This window comes from Staurois parvus, unplaced genomic scaffold (assembly GCF_062004578.1).
Source record: "Staurois parvus isolate SC_StPar_1 unplaced genomic scaffold, SC_StPar_1.0 ptg000525l, whole genome shotgun sequence".
Classification (NCBI taxonomy): domain Eukaryota; kingdom Metazoa; phylum Chordata; class Amphibia; order Anura; family Ranidae; genus Staurois; species Staurois parvus.
In genome coordinates, this window is record NW_028318321.1 from 9,742,406 (window position 1) to 9,760,942 (window position 18,537).

The window sequence follows — 18,537 nt, forward strand, 5'->3', positions numbered from 1 at the left end:
TTTTAGCACCCCAAAGCACCCCCCTTGTTGAGGGCATGTAGCCTGGTATGGTACAGGAGGGAGTGGGGGCTCACTTGTCCCTCCTTTCCTGACCAGCCGGGCAACTCGCTTGGATAAGGGTCTGGTGTGGATCTTGGGGGGACCCCACACCATTTTTTTTTATTTGAGCCTGGGGGTTCAACTTAAAACCCATACTAGATCTAAAGGGCTTGGTATGAATGGAGGGGGGACCCCACGATGTTGTTTTATTATTTTTTAAATAATTTTAATTATTGTAAGTTGTCAGTCTGCCCCTGCCCTAAAGCTTATTTTTTTAAATATATAATTTAGGAACCCTCATTAACTTGAAATAATAGTCTAAACGATAAAATAAAATTTCTGTTAAGAGATATATTTTTTTCAAATGGAAAGCCTATTTTAATTTTCTTGTTTCAAAAGCATATATAATGTTACAACAAGGGCAGGGCAATGTTCCTGGGCACTCAGCTTCTAACTTCAGCTTGTTCAATTAAGCTTTGGCAATAAAATCTGGAAGCTGATTGGTCTCTATGCAGAGCTGCACCAGATTGTGCACTCTTCCATTTTAAATAATAAACCCTAATGAGAGCAGGAGGGAGGAAGGGAACACATGGAACACCTCTGTTCTGGACCTTATGATTTTTAAAAGTGTAAATGTTTTAGTAACTTTAGAGTACCTGTTGCATAGTAGTCAATGACCTTAATCATTTTAGGTTTTTGATTTTGTACTGTAAATTCTTCTTCGGCTGAAAAGAAAAAGGTCTCATATGTTCTTATCAACTGTGGAAAACAATGGGAAACAGTAGCTATAAATTAAAATAATGATTAGTCTTCAAAATCAGAAACTAGCATGAAGTGGGACAATAATAGGAGTAAAACACTGTAGAGGAAGATAGGTGATGTGAGCAAAGAGCTAAAGAGTGAAAACGGTATGAAAGCAAACAATGGCATTAGAAGCAAAGTCCAGGTCTGAAAAGGTAAGAAGAAAGCAGGGCGGAAGAAAAAGGACTGGTGGAAAAATTGTGGATAAAGGAATAAAGGACAAGAGTATAACAGACCAGTAAGTCTGGATGAATTCGTAAAGAGAACAAAGGATATCATATGAAAGCCAAGTAAAGAAGAAAAATGTTGAGAAACCAGAAAATGAAAAATGAGGAGGAAACAAAGTGGAGTTTTACTGTTGTTTTTGGTTATTTAAAGCTTAAAGCAATATTAAACCCAAAGCCAAAAATTTTACATATTGCAGCCTACTAATCCATAGATGTGGTGGCTGTATTTGTTTTCTTTCTTTAGGCATTGTTTCCTTGGTTTTCACCTGGTGATCTGGCTACTTCTTGTATTAGAGTGCCACCATTTTGGGTGAAGGCGCAACATAGACACCTTTGGACAGCAGCATTGTCAGTCTGGGTGGAAGGGAGTGGTAAATGTACTAGCAAATTTAGGCCTTGTTCACACAGGGCATATGAATCTGTACCCTGTGATGACTGTGTTTACCCAAACAGGGATGCACCGGTATCAACCCTGGGTGCATTCAAGGCTGTGCACCCACACGGATGTCACATTGGAAGCAGCAGCTGTTTCTGTGTAGCCACTGCATCCCAATTGACAGCAATGGGACTGCCTATAAAGACATGCACGGAACATCCCTGTGTGAGTGAACATGGCTGTCACAAGGGGCACAGATCCAAACGACCCATGTGAATGAAGAAAAAACCTTTTGGGATAAAAATTTTGCATAGATAAATAAAAGCTGATCACTGTAAGCACCCCTGCCAGTGGTAAATGGTTTGTTTCAAGCCTCTAACTCAGTATTTCTCAACTGGGGTTCCGCAAGAAGTCCCCAGGGGTTCTGCAGAGATCTACCCATCAATCACTGACAGCTGATGGGTAGATCAGGTCTCAGCCAATACATGCAGAGTAGCGCGGGAAGTGGCTGTAATAAGACCTCTCTCAAAGTGTGATCCTTCCTACAGCCCCCCTTTCTTCCTGTCTACCCCAGGTGCTTGTATGTGACACCACCTGGGATGGACAAGAAGAAAAGGGGGCCAATGGGAAGGATCGTGCTATGAGAGAGGTCTTATTACAGCCACTTGCTGCTGCCCCCCATGTAATGTGCCCTATTGTGCCCCATAAGGTGTCCTGCTGCCACCACCCCATTTAATGTGCCTTATTGTACCCCATAACGTGTCCTGCTGTGCCCCCTGTAATGTGCCCTAGTATGCCCCATAATGTGCACTGTTGTCTCCCCTGTAATGTGTCCTCCTGACCTCCTATTTTCTGCCCTGCTGCCCCCTGTGCACTGCTTATCTCGCGTTAAACCCAGAATTGAGCATCTGTGCAGAAAAAAGCACACGTTTCACATAAAATAGGTACGTTTTCTTCTAGGGACGGTTAGTGTTTTACTGTCATCTGCCGTTCCTATTGCTATTTACTGGATGCATCCTTGTCCTTTCAAATAAAATTTGCTTTATCCAAACGTTATCACACCATGGGCATCTTTTTGCTTTGACCCCGCATGGGGAGAACCCCCTTTTTTTCAGAAGCTGTGTTACTCCGATTCCATCCAGAGTGGGAGGTTTCTATTTGCTGCAAAAGTAACACCCACACATCCCTTAAGGGGAACTCTGTGTCGGAGCCTTATTTGCTGTGACCCTGGACCTGTCTGATCTAAAGAGGGATGAACCAGATGTATACTTCCAGTGACACCAGGGAATAACTATTATACACTGCACTGTATCAAGTGTGGTTCCGGTGAGTGGGCATTTCTTACATTCCGTATTGAGGAACATCCACTGATTGGGAATAACTGAGGACTATTGATTTAAGCGCTGCACTATTTCTTTGATATTATTTATTGAGGTTTTACTGGTTGCCTTGAGTGTACAGCTGCTGAACTGATTAGCGCTCACTTTTTTACTTTGTTTACCTATTATGTAATATGCCCTGCCTCCATATAATGTGCCCTGCTCCCACATAATGTGCCTTACCTTCATGTAATGTGCCCTGCCTCCATTTAATGTGCCCTATCCCACATAATGTGCCCTGCCTCCATGTAATGTTTTCTGATCCTACATAATGTGCCTTGCCCCCCGTAATGTGCCCTGCCTTCAAGTAATGTGCCCTCCTCTTGTGTAATGTACCCTGTTACCACATAATATGTCCTTCTTCCATGTAATGTGCCCTACTTTCCTCTCCTGTAGTGTGCCCTCCTGAGCCCCTGTACCCTGCCCTGCTGCCCCCCCCCCCCCCCCCACCTGCACAGTTTATCCCAAGTTGGACCCAGAATTGAACATCTCGGCAGAAAAAGAAAGCACAAGTTTCACAATAAATAGGTACGTTTTAATATTTATTCTTTTATTTAATGCTATTTCTGAAAATAATTGTTATTATCAAAAGCTCATTGATCATACCAATGTTCTGTGAGCTGAGCATCATTTCAGGGGTTCCCCAAGATCTCAATCTTTTTGCCAGGGGTTCCACTAAGGTAAAAAGGTTGAGAACCACTGGCCTAAGGCATTACCCCAGTTTTGAGGAACAGGGGACCTTAAGAGCCCTGTCACACTCACCTCTCACGTAACCCTTCTGGAGCTCTGCCCACCAGCCAATGAGGAGTAATGTTGAGTCCGCACATATCAACTCTCCCATCCACAGGACAGTATTATCAGTGCTGGGCCTACAAGGAGGGGCGCACCACAGGACAGCGTTATCAAAACGGCAGATGAGGGGTTAGTGGAGTCACAGCAGTGCGGAAGTTGCCATATCATGTCTTGGCCTGCAGCTGCTATGTACTGAATTTTCTCTGTCAGCCATGAGACACTGGAAACCTGTAATTGACTTTTTTCGACCCCCCCCTCCTTCTAGGTCTAACACAGAGAGAGTTACGGGTTACAGCACATGTAAATTGTTAGCCCCACTCCTGAACTGCCAAAGGCTGCCTTGCCCATCCCCCACTTAATTTGTATCGCTTTAATTTTTTTTCCCATTACGGGTGTGAGTAGGGCCTCATGTCTAAGTTTTGGCTAAGGCCTCACAAAACCTAGAGCCGCCTTTGCCTGAGGTCTCAAACTTTTTGCCAGGGGTTCCATGAAGGTAAAAAGGTTGAAAAACACTGCTCTGATACATCTACAGGACAGCTCCTCTGAAAAAGAACAGACTTACTGATCAGATCATCAGGTGAAAATTAAGGAAAGAAAGCCTAAAAAAACAAAAAAACAAATGCAGCCACCACATCAAATAATTGGTAAGCTACAGTATAATAAATGTTTGTGGTTAGTTTATTCTGGTTAGTAGAATGTATTTTCATGCATATGTTTTACGCGCATAACATTTAAGCGTCTTTAGGCACGTTCGCATGTTTGTTCTCCTGAAATGCTACTTTCAAGAACACGCCTTTGGTTGGTTTTTTACTGCTTGAAAATGCTCTTTTTCGAATACACCTGTAAATGCCTATGTGAGCATGGACACATAGCCTTGCATAGAGGTGCTTTTACAGGCTGAAAAAAAAGCACTCAACTATATAAGCAGCATTTTGTAAGCTCCGTGTGCATGAGCCGTTTGTTTGACCTTGTTCATAGTTTCTTGTCATCATACCTCTGAAATATAAATATTTACAAGGTCTTCCTCTTTTTCAGCTCTCTTCACCAAGCCCTTTGTCATCTGAAGAAAAATTAGAGGGAAAAAAAAAAGTTAGTAAGTACACTATATCACAGACACTATACAGTGGTAGTATCTAATCCTCAAACTAAAACTCAGGCAAAACATATAAAATATTAGTAGTATTACAGTAAAAACGTTGAGACTCATTACAAGACTCCTGAACAGGGACATCTAAAGCAATAATTTTCTCCTGAATTAAAACTATGTATTGCTTTATCAAAAGTGTTATCCAAGCTGTAGGCAGGTGCAGTCTGCTGTCTCCACTGTAGGTGAGTGGTGCCACAGCCTGGGGAGGAAGTCAGGAGAAACGTAGTTTCTCTATGGTTTTCTGGCCCCAGAAGGCAGCGTTCCCGTTGGGTGTGCTGCATTCAGGTGACCCTTGGCAGCCATTTTGGTTCAGCAGAGGCTTTATAAGTCCTTTTCCCATGTTTTGGCACACATTTGCATGTGGGTAGAGTAGGGTCAGATACCACGCATGTTAGGTACAGATCTAGACGCAGAGAAAGGTTCCTGAGGAGTAAGGAAAGCATCGCAGCTTCTCTAAGCACCTTACTGCTTGGGTATGAGACGGGCAGGCCACATTCTGTCACACAACACAGGTGTTGTTGGTTTGCCTGAAACGTGCTCTTCACTTGCTGTTTGGACCCATGAGTGTTCCCGGCTGGGGTGTCTTTCCACCAGGTTTGTTGCTCCAATTTTACATTGCTCCAATACAAGTTCCTTTATCACACCTGGTCTGCGTGTGTTATTGCAGCCACATCACATTACACCTCACCTACAATTTACATATTGGTGTTAATTTTTTTAAAATTCAGGTAACTATTAACTGCAGTTGGCTTTTAAGGGTTCAAAAATCAAGGAGGTATATGACACCTTGCGGACTTATCGCTTTTATGTACAATTTACGTTCTTTTTTTTTTGGAACTTCTGTTTATTAAAGGTTTGAAAAAAAGTAGGTACAAAACATGTCCTTGGGGCATACCCCAGCCCACAACATTCGTATATTCAGGAGAAGAATAAATATGGCAATTCACCCCAGGACCCTCAGAATCTCAGGGGTAAACATGAATGGCATAGCAAACACTATCCCCTAGATTTATGCAAAAGAATCAAGCATAACATTCACAATATAGTAATGAGGTCAACAAGCTAATCCCCCAGTAGTAGCCAGGGTCCCAGCCCCAACTTCCAGGGAATCAGTGGTAGAGGAAGAAGACATCCACAAATTCCATACTTTGTCAAACTTTTGGGGACAACCTCAAGATAAAGAATTCGCCTTGTAAAGGGGAATGACAGTGTTAATCTGTTTTTTACGAAAGGGCAGAGTTGGGGCCTGATGTGATTTCCATTTCAGCACAATAGCCTTCCTGGCATAAAATAACAAGAGGCCCAACAGTGTAAGGGCCACCCTGGTAAACGCCAATGGCTTTACAAGTCCCAGCAGGCATACCCCCTCTGTCAGAGGAATAGAGACATCCATTAGGGTAGATATAAATTGAGTCACTTCCGACCAATAGGTTCTAATCAGTGGGCAGTCCCAAAATATATGCGTGAATACAGCAGGGTTCCATAGACACCTCCAACATTTAGAGGTGATTGTGGGGTAAATGCGATGTGGAATAAAATTTATTCTATGTAAAATGTTGAATTTAATTAATCAATTTCTCATTGCTCCCAATTGTTGAAAGAGGTATTCTCACATATCCTCCCAGTCCTCACCATCCAAATCAGGCTCCTCCGCTCGCCACAATGTTTGTAGTGCATTTAACCCCACATCTATCGATGACAGGAGGGTTTTATAAATCTTGAAAGTGGTTTGGATAAGTTATTTTCTCTAAGGGTAGTTTCCACATCATTCAAATCTAGATGGAGTTCCATGAAGTCAAATTGCGAGTGATAGGCATGTCTGAGTTGCAAGAATCTGAATAGGAAAGAGTTTGGTAGATTAAAGCTATTCTTCAAAGTGTCAAATGCGGCTAGTTTCCCTCCCAGACAGATATGGTCCAAGTATTTAATCCCCTTGGTAGCCCACAGGGAAGGGTCCAGTATGGACTGAAATTCCAGGAGACTAGGATTGAACCAAAGTGGGATGTGTGGAGATCTGCTTCAACTAGAGATGCTGGGTTTAACTTCTGCAATATGCCAGACTTTAATGACTGCCTGCATTGCTGGGGTGAGGGGTGGGCACTCGGCCAGCAGTCCTCTGTAGAGGAGGTTGCATAGGGCTTCATAGGATCTCGAGTAAACTGCCTCCAGAACTACAGAGGTATTTGTGTAGTCAAAAATTAAGCAATTATGGACATAGTCGCCAGATAGTAGGTGTAGAGGTCCGGACATGCTAGTCCTCCCTGCTCTTTCGCCAATGGTTCCATAGCCAATGCAAACAGAGCAGGGGAAAGAGGACACCCCGCCACGTCCCCCTCGGTATGGAAAAGGGATCCGAGAGCCTTCTACCCAATTTAATCTGTGCCAAAGGCATTTTGTATAAGATCTCAATCCATCTATGGAAAATGGGGCCAAACCCAAATGCTTCAAGGACAGCTATCATATAGTTTCAAAGGACAAAATCAAATGATTTTTCAATGTCCAAAGTAATGAAAACCCTGGTAGCAGTATCCTCTGGAGGTAGTTGGAGGTGTGTGAGAACCCTGTGAATATTGATATCCATGGATTTTCCGGGGATAAATCCGGTTTGGTCAGCATTGATTATGGATGTCAGAACCTTCATTAGTCTGGTGGCTAGAACTTTAGTCAATATTTTTAGATCATAATTTAGTAAGGAAATAGGTCTGTAAGAGGAACAACAAGTCAAGTCCTTACCAGGTTTTAGTAATAATACTATATGTGCTTGATATATAGAAGCAGGAAGCTCACCAGCCTCCAGACATGAATCAAATAACACTTTCAGCTTAGGAACCAGTATAGATGAATGTTCTGCATACAATTCCCCAGGAAGTCCATCTGGGCCTGGGGATTTATGGGAAGGAAACAAGCAAATAGCAGCCTCTGTTTTAAGAGGGGTTATGGGAGACTCCAACCCACCCACCTCCTCCAGGAAGAGGGAGGGAATATGAATCCCACCCAGCGCACCCTCCAGAGCCTGTGCCAAGCCAGATGGGGTGACACCATACAATGAGCTATAAAAGAATGGAATTTCTGCAAAATAGCAGCAGGCTCAGTGATACTACTGCCTGTTGAGGATTTGAGTTCTGGGATAACTGTTTGATAACAGGGATCAGCCACCAGATTTCCAGGAGCCGTCCGTTTTTGTCACCAAACTTAAACAGCTGACTGGTCAACCTTTTATTATCAGAATGTGTTAACATAGTATAGTGAAAATGTAGATCTCATCTAGCACTGGTCAGCTGAGAGTACACCACAGAGTCAGGATCTGCAGCAAAATTCTCTGCAGTTTCAGTTTCAAGCTGTTCCAAATGAACCGTTTGAGCTGCGTACTCCCTACAGACAACCTTGATAGAAAAGATATATTCTCCTCTGGTATGAGCCTTAGAGGCCTCCCACACCACTGCAGGGGAAGTTATACCATTATTGGAGTCCCAGTATTCAGACAACTTGGAGGATACCAATTCCTTGATCTTAGGGTCCTGGACCCAATGGGAAGCTAACCTCCAGCATCCCGGATGCCGATGAGTCCCCATGGTCAGGATCACCTCAAGAGGTGAGTGGTCCGAGAAACCTGCCAGGAGATAGGAGGCGGCCCAAACATAAGATAAAACATATGCACTACCAAACACAAAATCTATGTGAACTCAACCTGTGTGCAACAGATACATGAGAATAAGCTCTGAGAGTTGGATGTTTCCAACGCCAGAGTTCCTGGAGGTGGAAAGTGTCAGCCCAACTCCCTAGATCAGCAGATGTACCGCAAAGTAAGTTAGAAGTGTCTAAAGTGCCATCAAGTATAGTGTTGAAATCGCCTCCTATAATGACATTATGTACATGAAATGGAGCTAGTTTTTCAGAGATGGTATAGAGTATGGTGGAGTCAAAGGGTATATACACATTCACCAAGGCCAAAAGTGGGCATTCACAACCAACAGCAAAATCACATATCTTCCCCCAGGGTCCGTAATAACATGTTCAACCTTATATGGAAGTGATTTATTTAACAGGATGGCAACCCCTCTCGCATAGGTAGAATAGTTGGTGTGGAATCCTTGTTTCACCCATGATCTGCATAGGGCAAGGATGGAGCGACTAGCCAGGTGGGTTTCTTGCAAAAAGAGCACATGGGGTTTGTGAGAAATAAAATACTTGAACACTAGGGGGCACTTTACTTTATCATTTAAACCCCTAACATTCCACAATGTCAGCTTAAGTTCCATAACCAAGGACATAAAGATTAGAAGTATATCACTGAAAGGGTGGATACTAATCTATGATTTACATTTTTACTGAGCATCAAGACTACAGATATCACTGTACTCCCAGCACTTCGACAGATAAGATGTGCTTTTGTACATAGCAGCCAGTGAATGGCTTTAATAGCAAAAAGATTTGTTATTATGTCTAATCAGCCTTATACTGCAGACAACACTGCCAGAAAGCACAGTTTTTAACGTGACTTTACACAGCTAACATTACCAGCGTTATCAAAACGTCAAGTGTGCATGAGGGCTTAGTAAATCCCCCCAGTTGTGTGAGGAAAGGACTGTTGAAATTGGCAAGTCTGTTTACATGTGATCAGCTGTGATTAGACACAGCTGATCACATGGTAAAGAACCGCTGTGAGTGACCCTTTTACCGCGATGTGTGTCTCAGGGGTAAGCAGGAGGTGGGGTTCTGGGAGGAGGTCCATGGACACCCTAGAACTAGACGGCCATGCTGTAGCCATCTTTTTTCTATAGCGTGGTCAGTAAGCAGTTAAAGTCTGCTATAACTCAATCCAAGATGTAATTTATTCTGTTGCCAGCAGCATCTGCTTGCCTGTTTGTGAATATAGCTCCTAAGCTTTGACATTGAAAGTAATAGACAAATATATCATATACTGTAGTCTTTGAATTAACTTGTTTCCTATGTTACCAATGCACAATACAAATCAGAACAAATTGGCTGACTTTCAGTTCATGTGTACCTCTGACTGTTCAGCAGAAGCAGGCCTAATGGACGGCTTTTGTAGAACAGTCATGATGGAAAACCAGCATTTGAACAGTGTCTTCGGCCAATGGCTGCAATGCTGATCAGTATATTCTGATGGTGGGGGAGTGAGAAAACAATAGGGCTGCTGGGTGACTCCATTCACCTGATTCCAGCGGCCGCTGATGTCTGTATTCCATCTGCACCACATGAGAGCCCGAAGGACCACATCTGTCTGGTCTTGGGATGGGGTCAATGTGTCATCCTTAATCGCAGCCTCTGCAGAAGTCCATGTATGGCTTTTTCTTTGCACAAGAATTTTATATTCATGATTTTAATGGATTACCAATAAATGTGTCTTTTATTTTAATTTACCTGGAAATTACTTTTTTCTTACTGATCCTTACCGGCTATCATGCATTGTTGTTAATTTGACTGACTTATAGGTGCTCCATGAAGGTTTGTGTTTTTTCCACAGTCTCTAACATCTCTTGTATCAAATCCGCTGCCTTTAACCATCTTTTGTCTCATGCCCGCAGTCTCTAACCATCTCTTGTCTCCCGTTCACAGTCTCTTACCATATCTTCTACCAAATCAGCAGCCTTTAACCATCTCTTGTATCATGTCCGCAGTCTCTGACCATCTCTTGTGTCATGTCCGCAGTCTCTGACCATCTCTTGTCTCATGTCCACAGTCTCTGACCATCTCTTGTATCATATCTGCAGTCTATAACCATTTCTTGTATCTTGTCTGCAGCCTCTAGCCATTTCTTGTATTGTAAAAATAGACTAAAGGAAGCCACCTATAATGACACTGATAGCTAGTGTCATAATCATATCTCCGACTCACTTAACATGTAAGTGTGGATCCATAAACCCAAAAAGAATTGCATACTAAACAATATGGTAGTGTGACCAGAGCACCCCTACCCAAGGAAAGGAGGTTATTAAATGATCCACGCGGAGTACTATGCGTTCAAAGATTACAAACAGTATTTTATTCGATCACATGGATCATAGGGAGGTTAAACATGAGCACGGTGTACATATCAAACAAATAAAATCATTTTAAAAGCACTTGGCGTCCTCATTTCTGGGTCATTTTGGCAAGTAGAGTACCATATAAGGCAATGTAAGGTAGTGGTGTGGCTTTTGTTCTAGGTTTCCATAGATCTCCAGCTTGTATTAGGATAAACCATATATTCGGTAAATATATTTTCAGTATGAGCCAGGGTGTGTAGAATAGCCTTTTGGCCCGTGGAAACTGGAACATAGAAATAGAAATAAGTATATATGAAGATGTAGGAGCTAATCACAGCTAAGCCCCACCAAACCTCCCTATAAAGTGGTTAGTGAACACTTCATTACCTTCTCAGTTGTGAGCCTGTCATACCCGCTTCTCAATTGTGGAGACTTCCTGGGTAGCCACCCCAAGTGAAAAAAAGTCCACAGTACCAAATGATTCTGGGGATATATATAAAAATTATAATATGGATCACAAAGCATCAATTAAACCCTGAAAACAGAAACAAAATATGGGTATATTACCATCAATGAGGATCAAGAGGACTCCCGTCGACTTGAAATAGGATCAGGTCCTTGATGCTTGTTTAAAGATGCATATGGGGGTGGGAAGCCAGGTGGTCTCAATACGTAATTCCCAACACATATATTATGTATGTAGCAGGCCGTGAGTACCTGAGTCTATATACCCAATGAAGGGTTTCCAAAAATTACTCAATCTGAGAAAAATAAAGCGGTTTATATAGGATATGGCTTTGTCACAGCAAACAGTGCCTCGATAGGATTGCATATGTATATATATAATTTTAATCCTCTAAAGAGGATTTCCAAGAAAAATTCCCCGAAAAAATAGGGTAAATTAGGCACAATCCCAGTTCTGACGAAGTCTGCGGTGATTGGCGGACGAAACTCGTCAACGTAATGACGTCACTACGCTCGGCGTCTTCATAGGGTGCGGCGCCCACGAGGTGGGAAGGAACGGCGGTGTCACAGCTCCCTGCTAGGAAGGCACGAGGCCCTCTGAAAACTACCATAAGGCTACTATTACAGCGGTCCGCAAACGGCAATCCCCTATGGGAATATATCTTCCACCGGTGGCAAGTTATTTTAGCTCACTGCTGTTTAGACTCATAGAGCATATATGGAGTTAAGAGGGTATGTTATATGTGCCTAATTTACCCTATTTTTTTGGGGAATTTTTCTTGGAAATCCTCTTTAGAGGATTAAAATTATATATATACATATGCAATCCTATCGAGGCACTGTTTGCTGTGACAAAGCCATATCCTATATAAACCGCTTTATTTTTCTCAGATTGAGTAATTTTTGGAAACCCTTCATTGGGTATATAGACTCAGGTACTCACGGCCTGCTACATACATAATATATGTGTTGGGAATTACGTATTGAGACCACCTGGCTTCCCACCCCCATATGCATCTTTAAACAAGCATCAAGGACCTGATCCTATTTCAAGTCGACGGGAGTCCTCTTGATCCTCATTGATGGTAATATACCCATATTTTGTTTCTGTTTTCAGGGTTTAACTGATGCTTTGTGATCCATATTATAATTTTTATATATATCCCCAGAATCATTTGGTACTGTGGACTTTTTTTCACTTGGGGTGGCTACCCAGGAAGTCTCCACAATTGAGAAGCGGGTATGACAGGCTCACAACTGAGAAGGTAATGAAGTGTTCACTGACCACTTTATAGGGAGGGTTGGTGGGGCTTAGCTGTGATTAGCTCCTACATCTTCATATATACTTATTTCTATTTCTATGTTCCAGTTTCCACGGGCCAAAAGGCTATTCTACACACCCTGGCTCATACTGAAAATATATTTACCGAATATATGGTTTATCCTAATACAAGCTGGAGATCTATGGAAACCTAGAACAAAAGCCACACCACTACCTTACATTGCCTTATATGGTACTCTACTTGCCAAAATGACCCAGAAATGAGGACGCCAAGTGCTTTTAAAATGATTTTATTTGTTTGATATGTACACCGTGCTTATGTTTAACCTCCCTATGATCCATGTGATCGAATAAAATACTGTTTGTAATCTTTGAACCCATAGTACTCCGCGTGGATCATTTAATAACCTCCTTTCCTTGGGTAGGGGTGCTCTGGTCACACTACCATATTGTTTAGTATGCATTTCTTGTATTGTGTCTGCAGTCTCTAATCATCTTTTGTATCATGTCCACTATCTCTGGCTATCTCTTGTATCATGTCTGCTGTGGGGAGGGTTGTGACACCATGATTTACTGCACCAGGTGACACCAACCCCAGTGATGCCACTGTAGGTGAATAGATGTAAAGAGTGATCATGACATCAGTCTTATTGTGGAATAAATGATAATGGCTAACTGAAAAGATCTAGCCAATAGACCCATTAAGCCAAGAGTGTCTGCTGAAACCCAATGACATACAATTCATAGATAATATAATCATGTAGTGTATGGTTTTTATACAGCATGTTGTAGTGCCATCTTACTCTTGTCAGAGACTCTTCATTTGCCCTGAAGCCAGAGGGTAATTCAACCTGTACGAGAGCCATGTTCGATGCACTGCGGGGTCCTGTGTATCTGTAGGACATAAATTACTGTATTTAACTTTTTATTGTCTTGAAAAAAGAAAAAAACATAAAATAATTTGCTTAAATTAAAGAATAGCAAGAATACAAAGAAAGCAAAACAAAGACCTACAGATTTTTTTATGTAAAAATGGCAACTCTAGCCCAACAGCTAAACTCACATCTGAAACACATGTATTGTTTATGCACCACTCCACCTGAAAAAAGATTTTTGTAGTAACGTACATAATCTTGAGATCCATCCTGTGTTGTAGTATACAGTAGCTTTGCATGTGTGACAACACTTGGTAATAGCTACCAGGATGTATCTGCCTTTTCTAAGTCCAACCAGCTCTCTCCTTCCCATCACCTTAAACATACTTGCCCATATGTTAAACAAATTTGGAAGGACACTTTTCAGAGAAAAATAAAAGATAGCAGCATATGTTAAGGCCTGATCCTAGACAAAATTGTAGGATTCTCTACCTGCAGTCTCAATGATCCAGCTTTTTGTACCTGGCACCAATGCCATGCTGTAAGCATCCTGTGAGTGCATAACTTTCTTTAGAATTCTAGTACACTCTCATGGACCTTTTCTATGGAGCCTGCCATCTCTGTCCAGGTGTCACTCACATGCCATACAATTCCCCTTATTTTTCTTCACACAACACCCATCTGCCCCCAACTTGCCTACCATTTAACATGCACCATACACCTAATCTGCCTGGGAATACCCACTCCTCCAGACTAACACCCACCCATCAAGGCATTTTGATATTTTAAAAACTTTTCCCAAGAGTCATCCATTGCTTGGATCAGGGAGGAGAGCTCTTGAGATGAGTACTATGGTAGGGGGTTGTAATGTTTTTAAGAAGCTATGTACAGCACCCCTCTGCTGCTGACCTCCCCCAGTCCCTTGCTGCTACTTTCTATCCACAAGCATGTGCCCCAAAAACAGATGCATGTCATTACTCAGGACCGGTTCTCTGATGTTGACAATGGTGGACTATGGCTGAGCAATGAGTATCAGCATGGCCACTTATAGTGTCCACCAGAAGTGCATTTAATGATGTGAAAATCCAAAAGAGCACAGTTAAGAAGATGAGGTACATACATAGAGCATTGTCACCCCATATAAAGTGCATGAAAAAGGAATTTTACGGTAAGATGACCAGGTATTATTTAAATGGAAACTGAAGATTTACAATAAAAAATTACTATTGAAACTACAGTATATTAACATGTTAAAGATTATATGACATTTTATAGATTGGATTTAAATATACTTTAAATATTAGGGAGCTACGTCACATTTAAAGGAATGCAGTGATTTTGCAGCGCCAAAAGCATCAGACTAAAAAACACTATATGATAATTCTAACTCACCGTACAGATGTGTTGTAGTGTAAAATAGGTTTAGCTTGGTCCTCCACCTTTACCACAGTGACATTCACCTTGATATCGAAAGCTGATCTAGCTTCAGTATTACGTATGTTGTACTTCAAAGATGTCTGGAAAAACAAAAATAGGAAGCTGGATTGAATGAAACCAGAATCCTAATAAGAAAAAGCGTTTCCATTTTGCTGGTCACATTTCAATAATGATTTATACAGTTTTATAATTCTTCTTTATTGATCATAAATCATCAGAAGTATTCACTATAAGAATGAGCAGATTTTGCCAGATTGGAGTTACTATATTTCCTAGGCACAAACATATTATAGAATTTTGATTAGTCAGGTGCATTATATAGGGATGAACCGAACATACCTGGGTATAGTTTGAGGCAGGTTCAGCGGACATTACTGAAGTTACAGTGCCAAATCTATATCCCATAGAAGTCAATGGGATCCAAATGTTAAAAAACAAAAATGGCCACTTTCTAGGCAAAGGATTGTTAAAAAAAAACAAAGCAAAAAACTTTTTAAATAATGTGGTTTGTTGGGGAGCAGCAATTTTATTAATACTTTAAGCACAACTTAAAAAATGCAAAATTACTTTAAATAACATTCCTGGGGCTGCCTTAACCTACCTCTGAAGTAGCACGTCTATGATGTATAAAACCTACTACAGTAAAACTGAGATTTACAAATCAAAAAGATATCGTTTAAGGGTCCATGCACACTGACTTAAAAAAATGCTGCTTCTAGAAGAGTTTAACGTTTTGCCTGTAAAAGCAACTAATGCTATCCTATGCATCCATGTACATTAGGACGTTTAGAGGCATATTTTAGGCTCAGCGTTTAGAGGCAGAAAAAAACCCCCCTTCCATTTTGCATTTTTGAGAGCAGTTTTCTGGCAGAGAAAACCACTAAATGCATTTTAACACTAGTACAAACAAAATGCTCAAAATGAGTGTTGTTTTCTGCCAATCTGCCAAGAGCACTGGCTTTTTTTAACCCATTGTGCATGGACCCTTAACTGCCGGCAAATTACAGTTTTTGCCACTTACTGCTGTTTGTACATAAATAGCTAGGGATTACCTTCATCTGTACTAGACTCTAATCCAAAATAAGGATCTGGTATAGATGTCAAAGGGAACCCTAATATACTAAAGAAAAAAAATAGGTGCAGGGTCCTCCCAAATTCTATATGTAGATTTCAGAGGGGAACCAAAAAATGAATCTAGAAAGCCACACCAGGTGCTTGTCCAAGCATGCAGCATGGCAGGCCAGGAAATTGGGAGGGAGGGTATGAGTGTGCCTTCCCTGTCCTGAACCGTACTAAACCACATGTCTCAGCTTGAGACATGTGCCTGTTTGGATGTGCAGATGAGGACAAGGGCCTCTTCCCCAGAACTTAGGCCCATTGGTCGAGGAGGTTTGTAGACAGGGGCTTATTGAAATCTGGAAGCCTCCTTTTACAATAAGGGGGCAACTAGATACCACCCCTCAAGTGACCTACTTACCCACAAAAAATGTAAACACTGATAAAACACTTTAATAAAATATAAATATCCCCACCAAATATCTTGTAATGCACATTCATTGTCACTTACGTTGTCCAGCAATGTGAACTGTTGTCAATATTAATCAACAACCCACCAAAAAAACTCTGACTACTGACACTACCCTCTCCCAACGACTGCTTGCCTTTGAATGACATATCCAATGGATGATGGTTGGTCAATGACATCAAGGGAGATTCTTGTCCCGTCGTATCAGCTTTTCTAAAAGAAGCGTGTTCACAGAACACCATAGCTCAGGCTGAATTTTATATACAGAAGTGAATCAGTTACAGAAGTGACTCCTCCCCTTTTTTAGTGGACTCTCTTCAAAGTTTAAATCAGAGATACTGGAAGTCAAACAAGCAAATGGTTTCTTCTTAGAAAAACCATAGTGCTTTGTGAATCCTTTGTCATTTTTATACCCTGAATTAGAAATAGATTCAAACCTTAGCATTTTTTCTTGAAGTTGTCTTCCATTCCATTGACAGAAATGCTTTAGAACCCATATCAACACAAATTGACAATGACATGTGTTGCTGCTGTGTGCTTTTATATGTGTTGCAGTCAAGTTTACACTGCAAATCAACAAGTGTTGATGTGCATTTTGGTGGGTTTCCATCAATTTCAATGGAAAACTCATCTGGTAAATAGGTTAAAATTAATTAAGTCTAAAAGAAAGAGGTTCTTTGAACAAGAAAAAAAACACAGAAGAAAAGTCTTGAAAACAAGAAACAGAATTGACACTTGACCATTTACTGAACTGAAAAACGTGCACTTGGAGCTACAACATACAGTAAAATGCTATATCTGAAATATAGAGAACCTTACCTGTATGAAGACACATCCTTTACCCTTCACCTGCACCATGTAGTTTCCAGGAATCCTTGTCAGAGGTTTCCTCTGTAGAAGAAGTCGTGTCTTTTCATCCACATAGAAATGATGAAGAGTACCTTCCATGTCTGTGCTCAGTGTTACCTCCAGCCCATCATGCTTTGTATAAGTTGTTTTAGAAAACAGACAAAGAGCCTGGAGCCCCACCACCGTGTCCTGTGCAGGGGACATGAGACACAGGCTTGTTTATTAAAGAATTTGATCAAAATGACCTTATATATAACAAACCATATCCAGCTGTGGATTCTAAAGATATGCTCGCAGCAGCTCTGTAGTCCATAAAATAAATGCAGCAAACAAAAATGAGCAACTTGGGACTGGTGTGTCAGGCAAACCGATGTAGCGTACCCCCAGAGGAAGCGCTGATGATGAACTGATTCTTCACCAGATTTAGTGAAAACACAGCCAGGCACACAGCATTTCCTCTCTCTCTCTCTGGCTCTAAAACAGTCTAGGGGATGTATTTTATGGCCAGAATAACGATGACACTTCTCTTCCTATTGATCTGTGACTGTGTCACCAAGCAGATAAAGTAAATGAGATAGAGAACCCAAAAGAATTACCACTGGCTGAATAATAATTAGCACCTTTGTGAGGGCATAGAGACGTCACTAATAAAAATGAGCAAAGGCTCATGCATGCAAGCAAGAATTTGCGCACACGTGTGCATGCATGTGGGAGCATGCCCACTGTTTTTGGCACCAGATGGACTATTTAAGGGATGCTCTTGCTCACTGTCAGTGCTGACTGGTCTTCAGCTTTTCCTCTGTCCTGAGTGTATCCTGTATCTGATTTTCCTTGATGACCTGGCTTGTTACTGACCTAATCCTGAATTCTCCCTCTATCTCCACCAACCTGTTCCTGATCCCGGCTTCGTTCCTGACCACGCTTCCACCTTTGCTTCTGTACCTTGTTGCTCTCCTGCTACTGACCTCGGCTACCTCCCTGACCTCACTCCTGCCTCCAACTTGGCTACATACTACTTCTGAGTGTCTGTTTCGGCTGATCTTCATAACTGCTCCAGTCATTGCAGTGTGTTCCTGCCTAAAGCTTGCTGAGAGCTTCAACAAGCCATGCTTCCAAAACCTGCAGTACATGCGGAGTGCCCCTTTAGCCTTGGCTGGCCCAGTGTGCAAATTATCTGCTCCTGGCATGATGTCTTGTCTGACTCCTCAATACTGCATCTCCTGCTGCAAGTTCTGCTAGCAACACCTGCCGGCACTTGTGTTCCTCCTATCCCTCAGCACCATCTGTTCCACCTTCAGTGGGGCCTGGGCTGGAGATACAAGAGAGGCCAACCTCATCAATTCAGTCTCCTAC

The 18,537-nt window shown here is 41.7% G+C and overlaps 1 protein-coding gene across 1 annotated transcript in view; it reads right to left on the reverse strand.

Moving 5' to 3' along the window:
- The window catches only part of LOC149451734 (alpha-2-macroglobulin-like protein 1), a 151,645-nt gene that overhangs the window by 33,432 nt on the left and 99,676 nt on the right, over positions 1–18,537 (reverse strand). The window contains exons 30-34 of the mRNA XM_089690325.1: positions 17,155–17,373; positions 14,766–14,890; positions 13,302–13,392; positions 4,609–4,674; positions 696–798 (exon numbers count right to left, since the gene is read on the reverse strand). Of these exons, the coding sequence (XP_089546451.1) occupies positions 696–798; positions 4,609–4,674; positions 13,302–13,392; positions 14,766–14,890; positions 17,155–17,373 (604 nt within the window). The remainder of the gene's footprint in view (positions 1–695; positions 799–4,608; positions 4,675–13,301; positions 13,393–14,765; positions 14,891–17,154; positions 17,374–18,537) is intronic.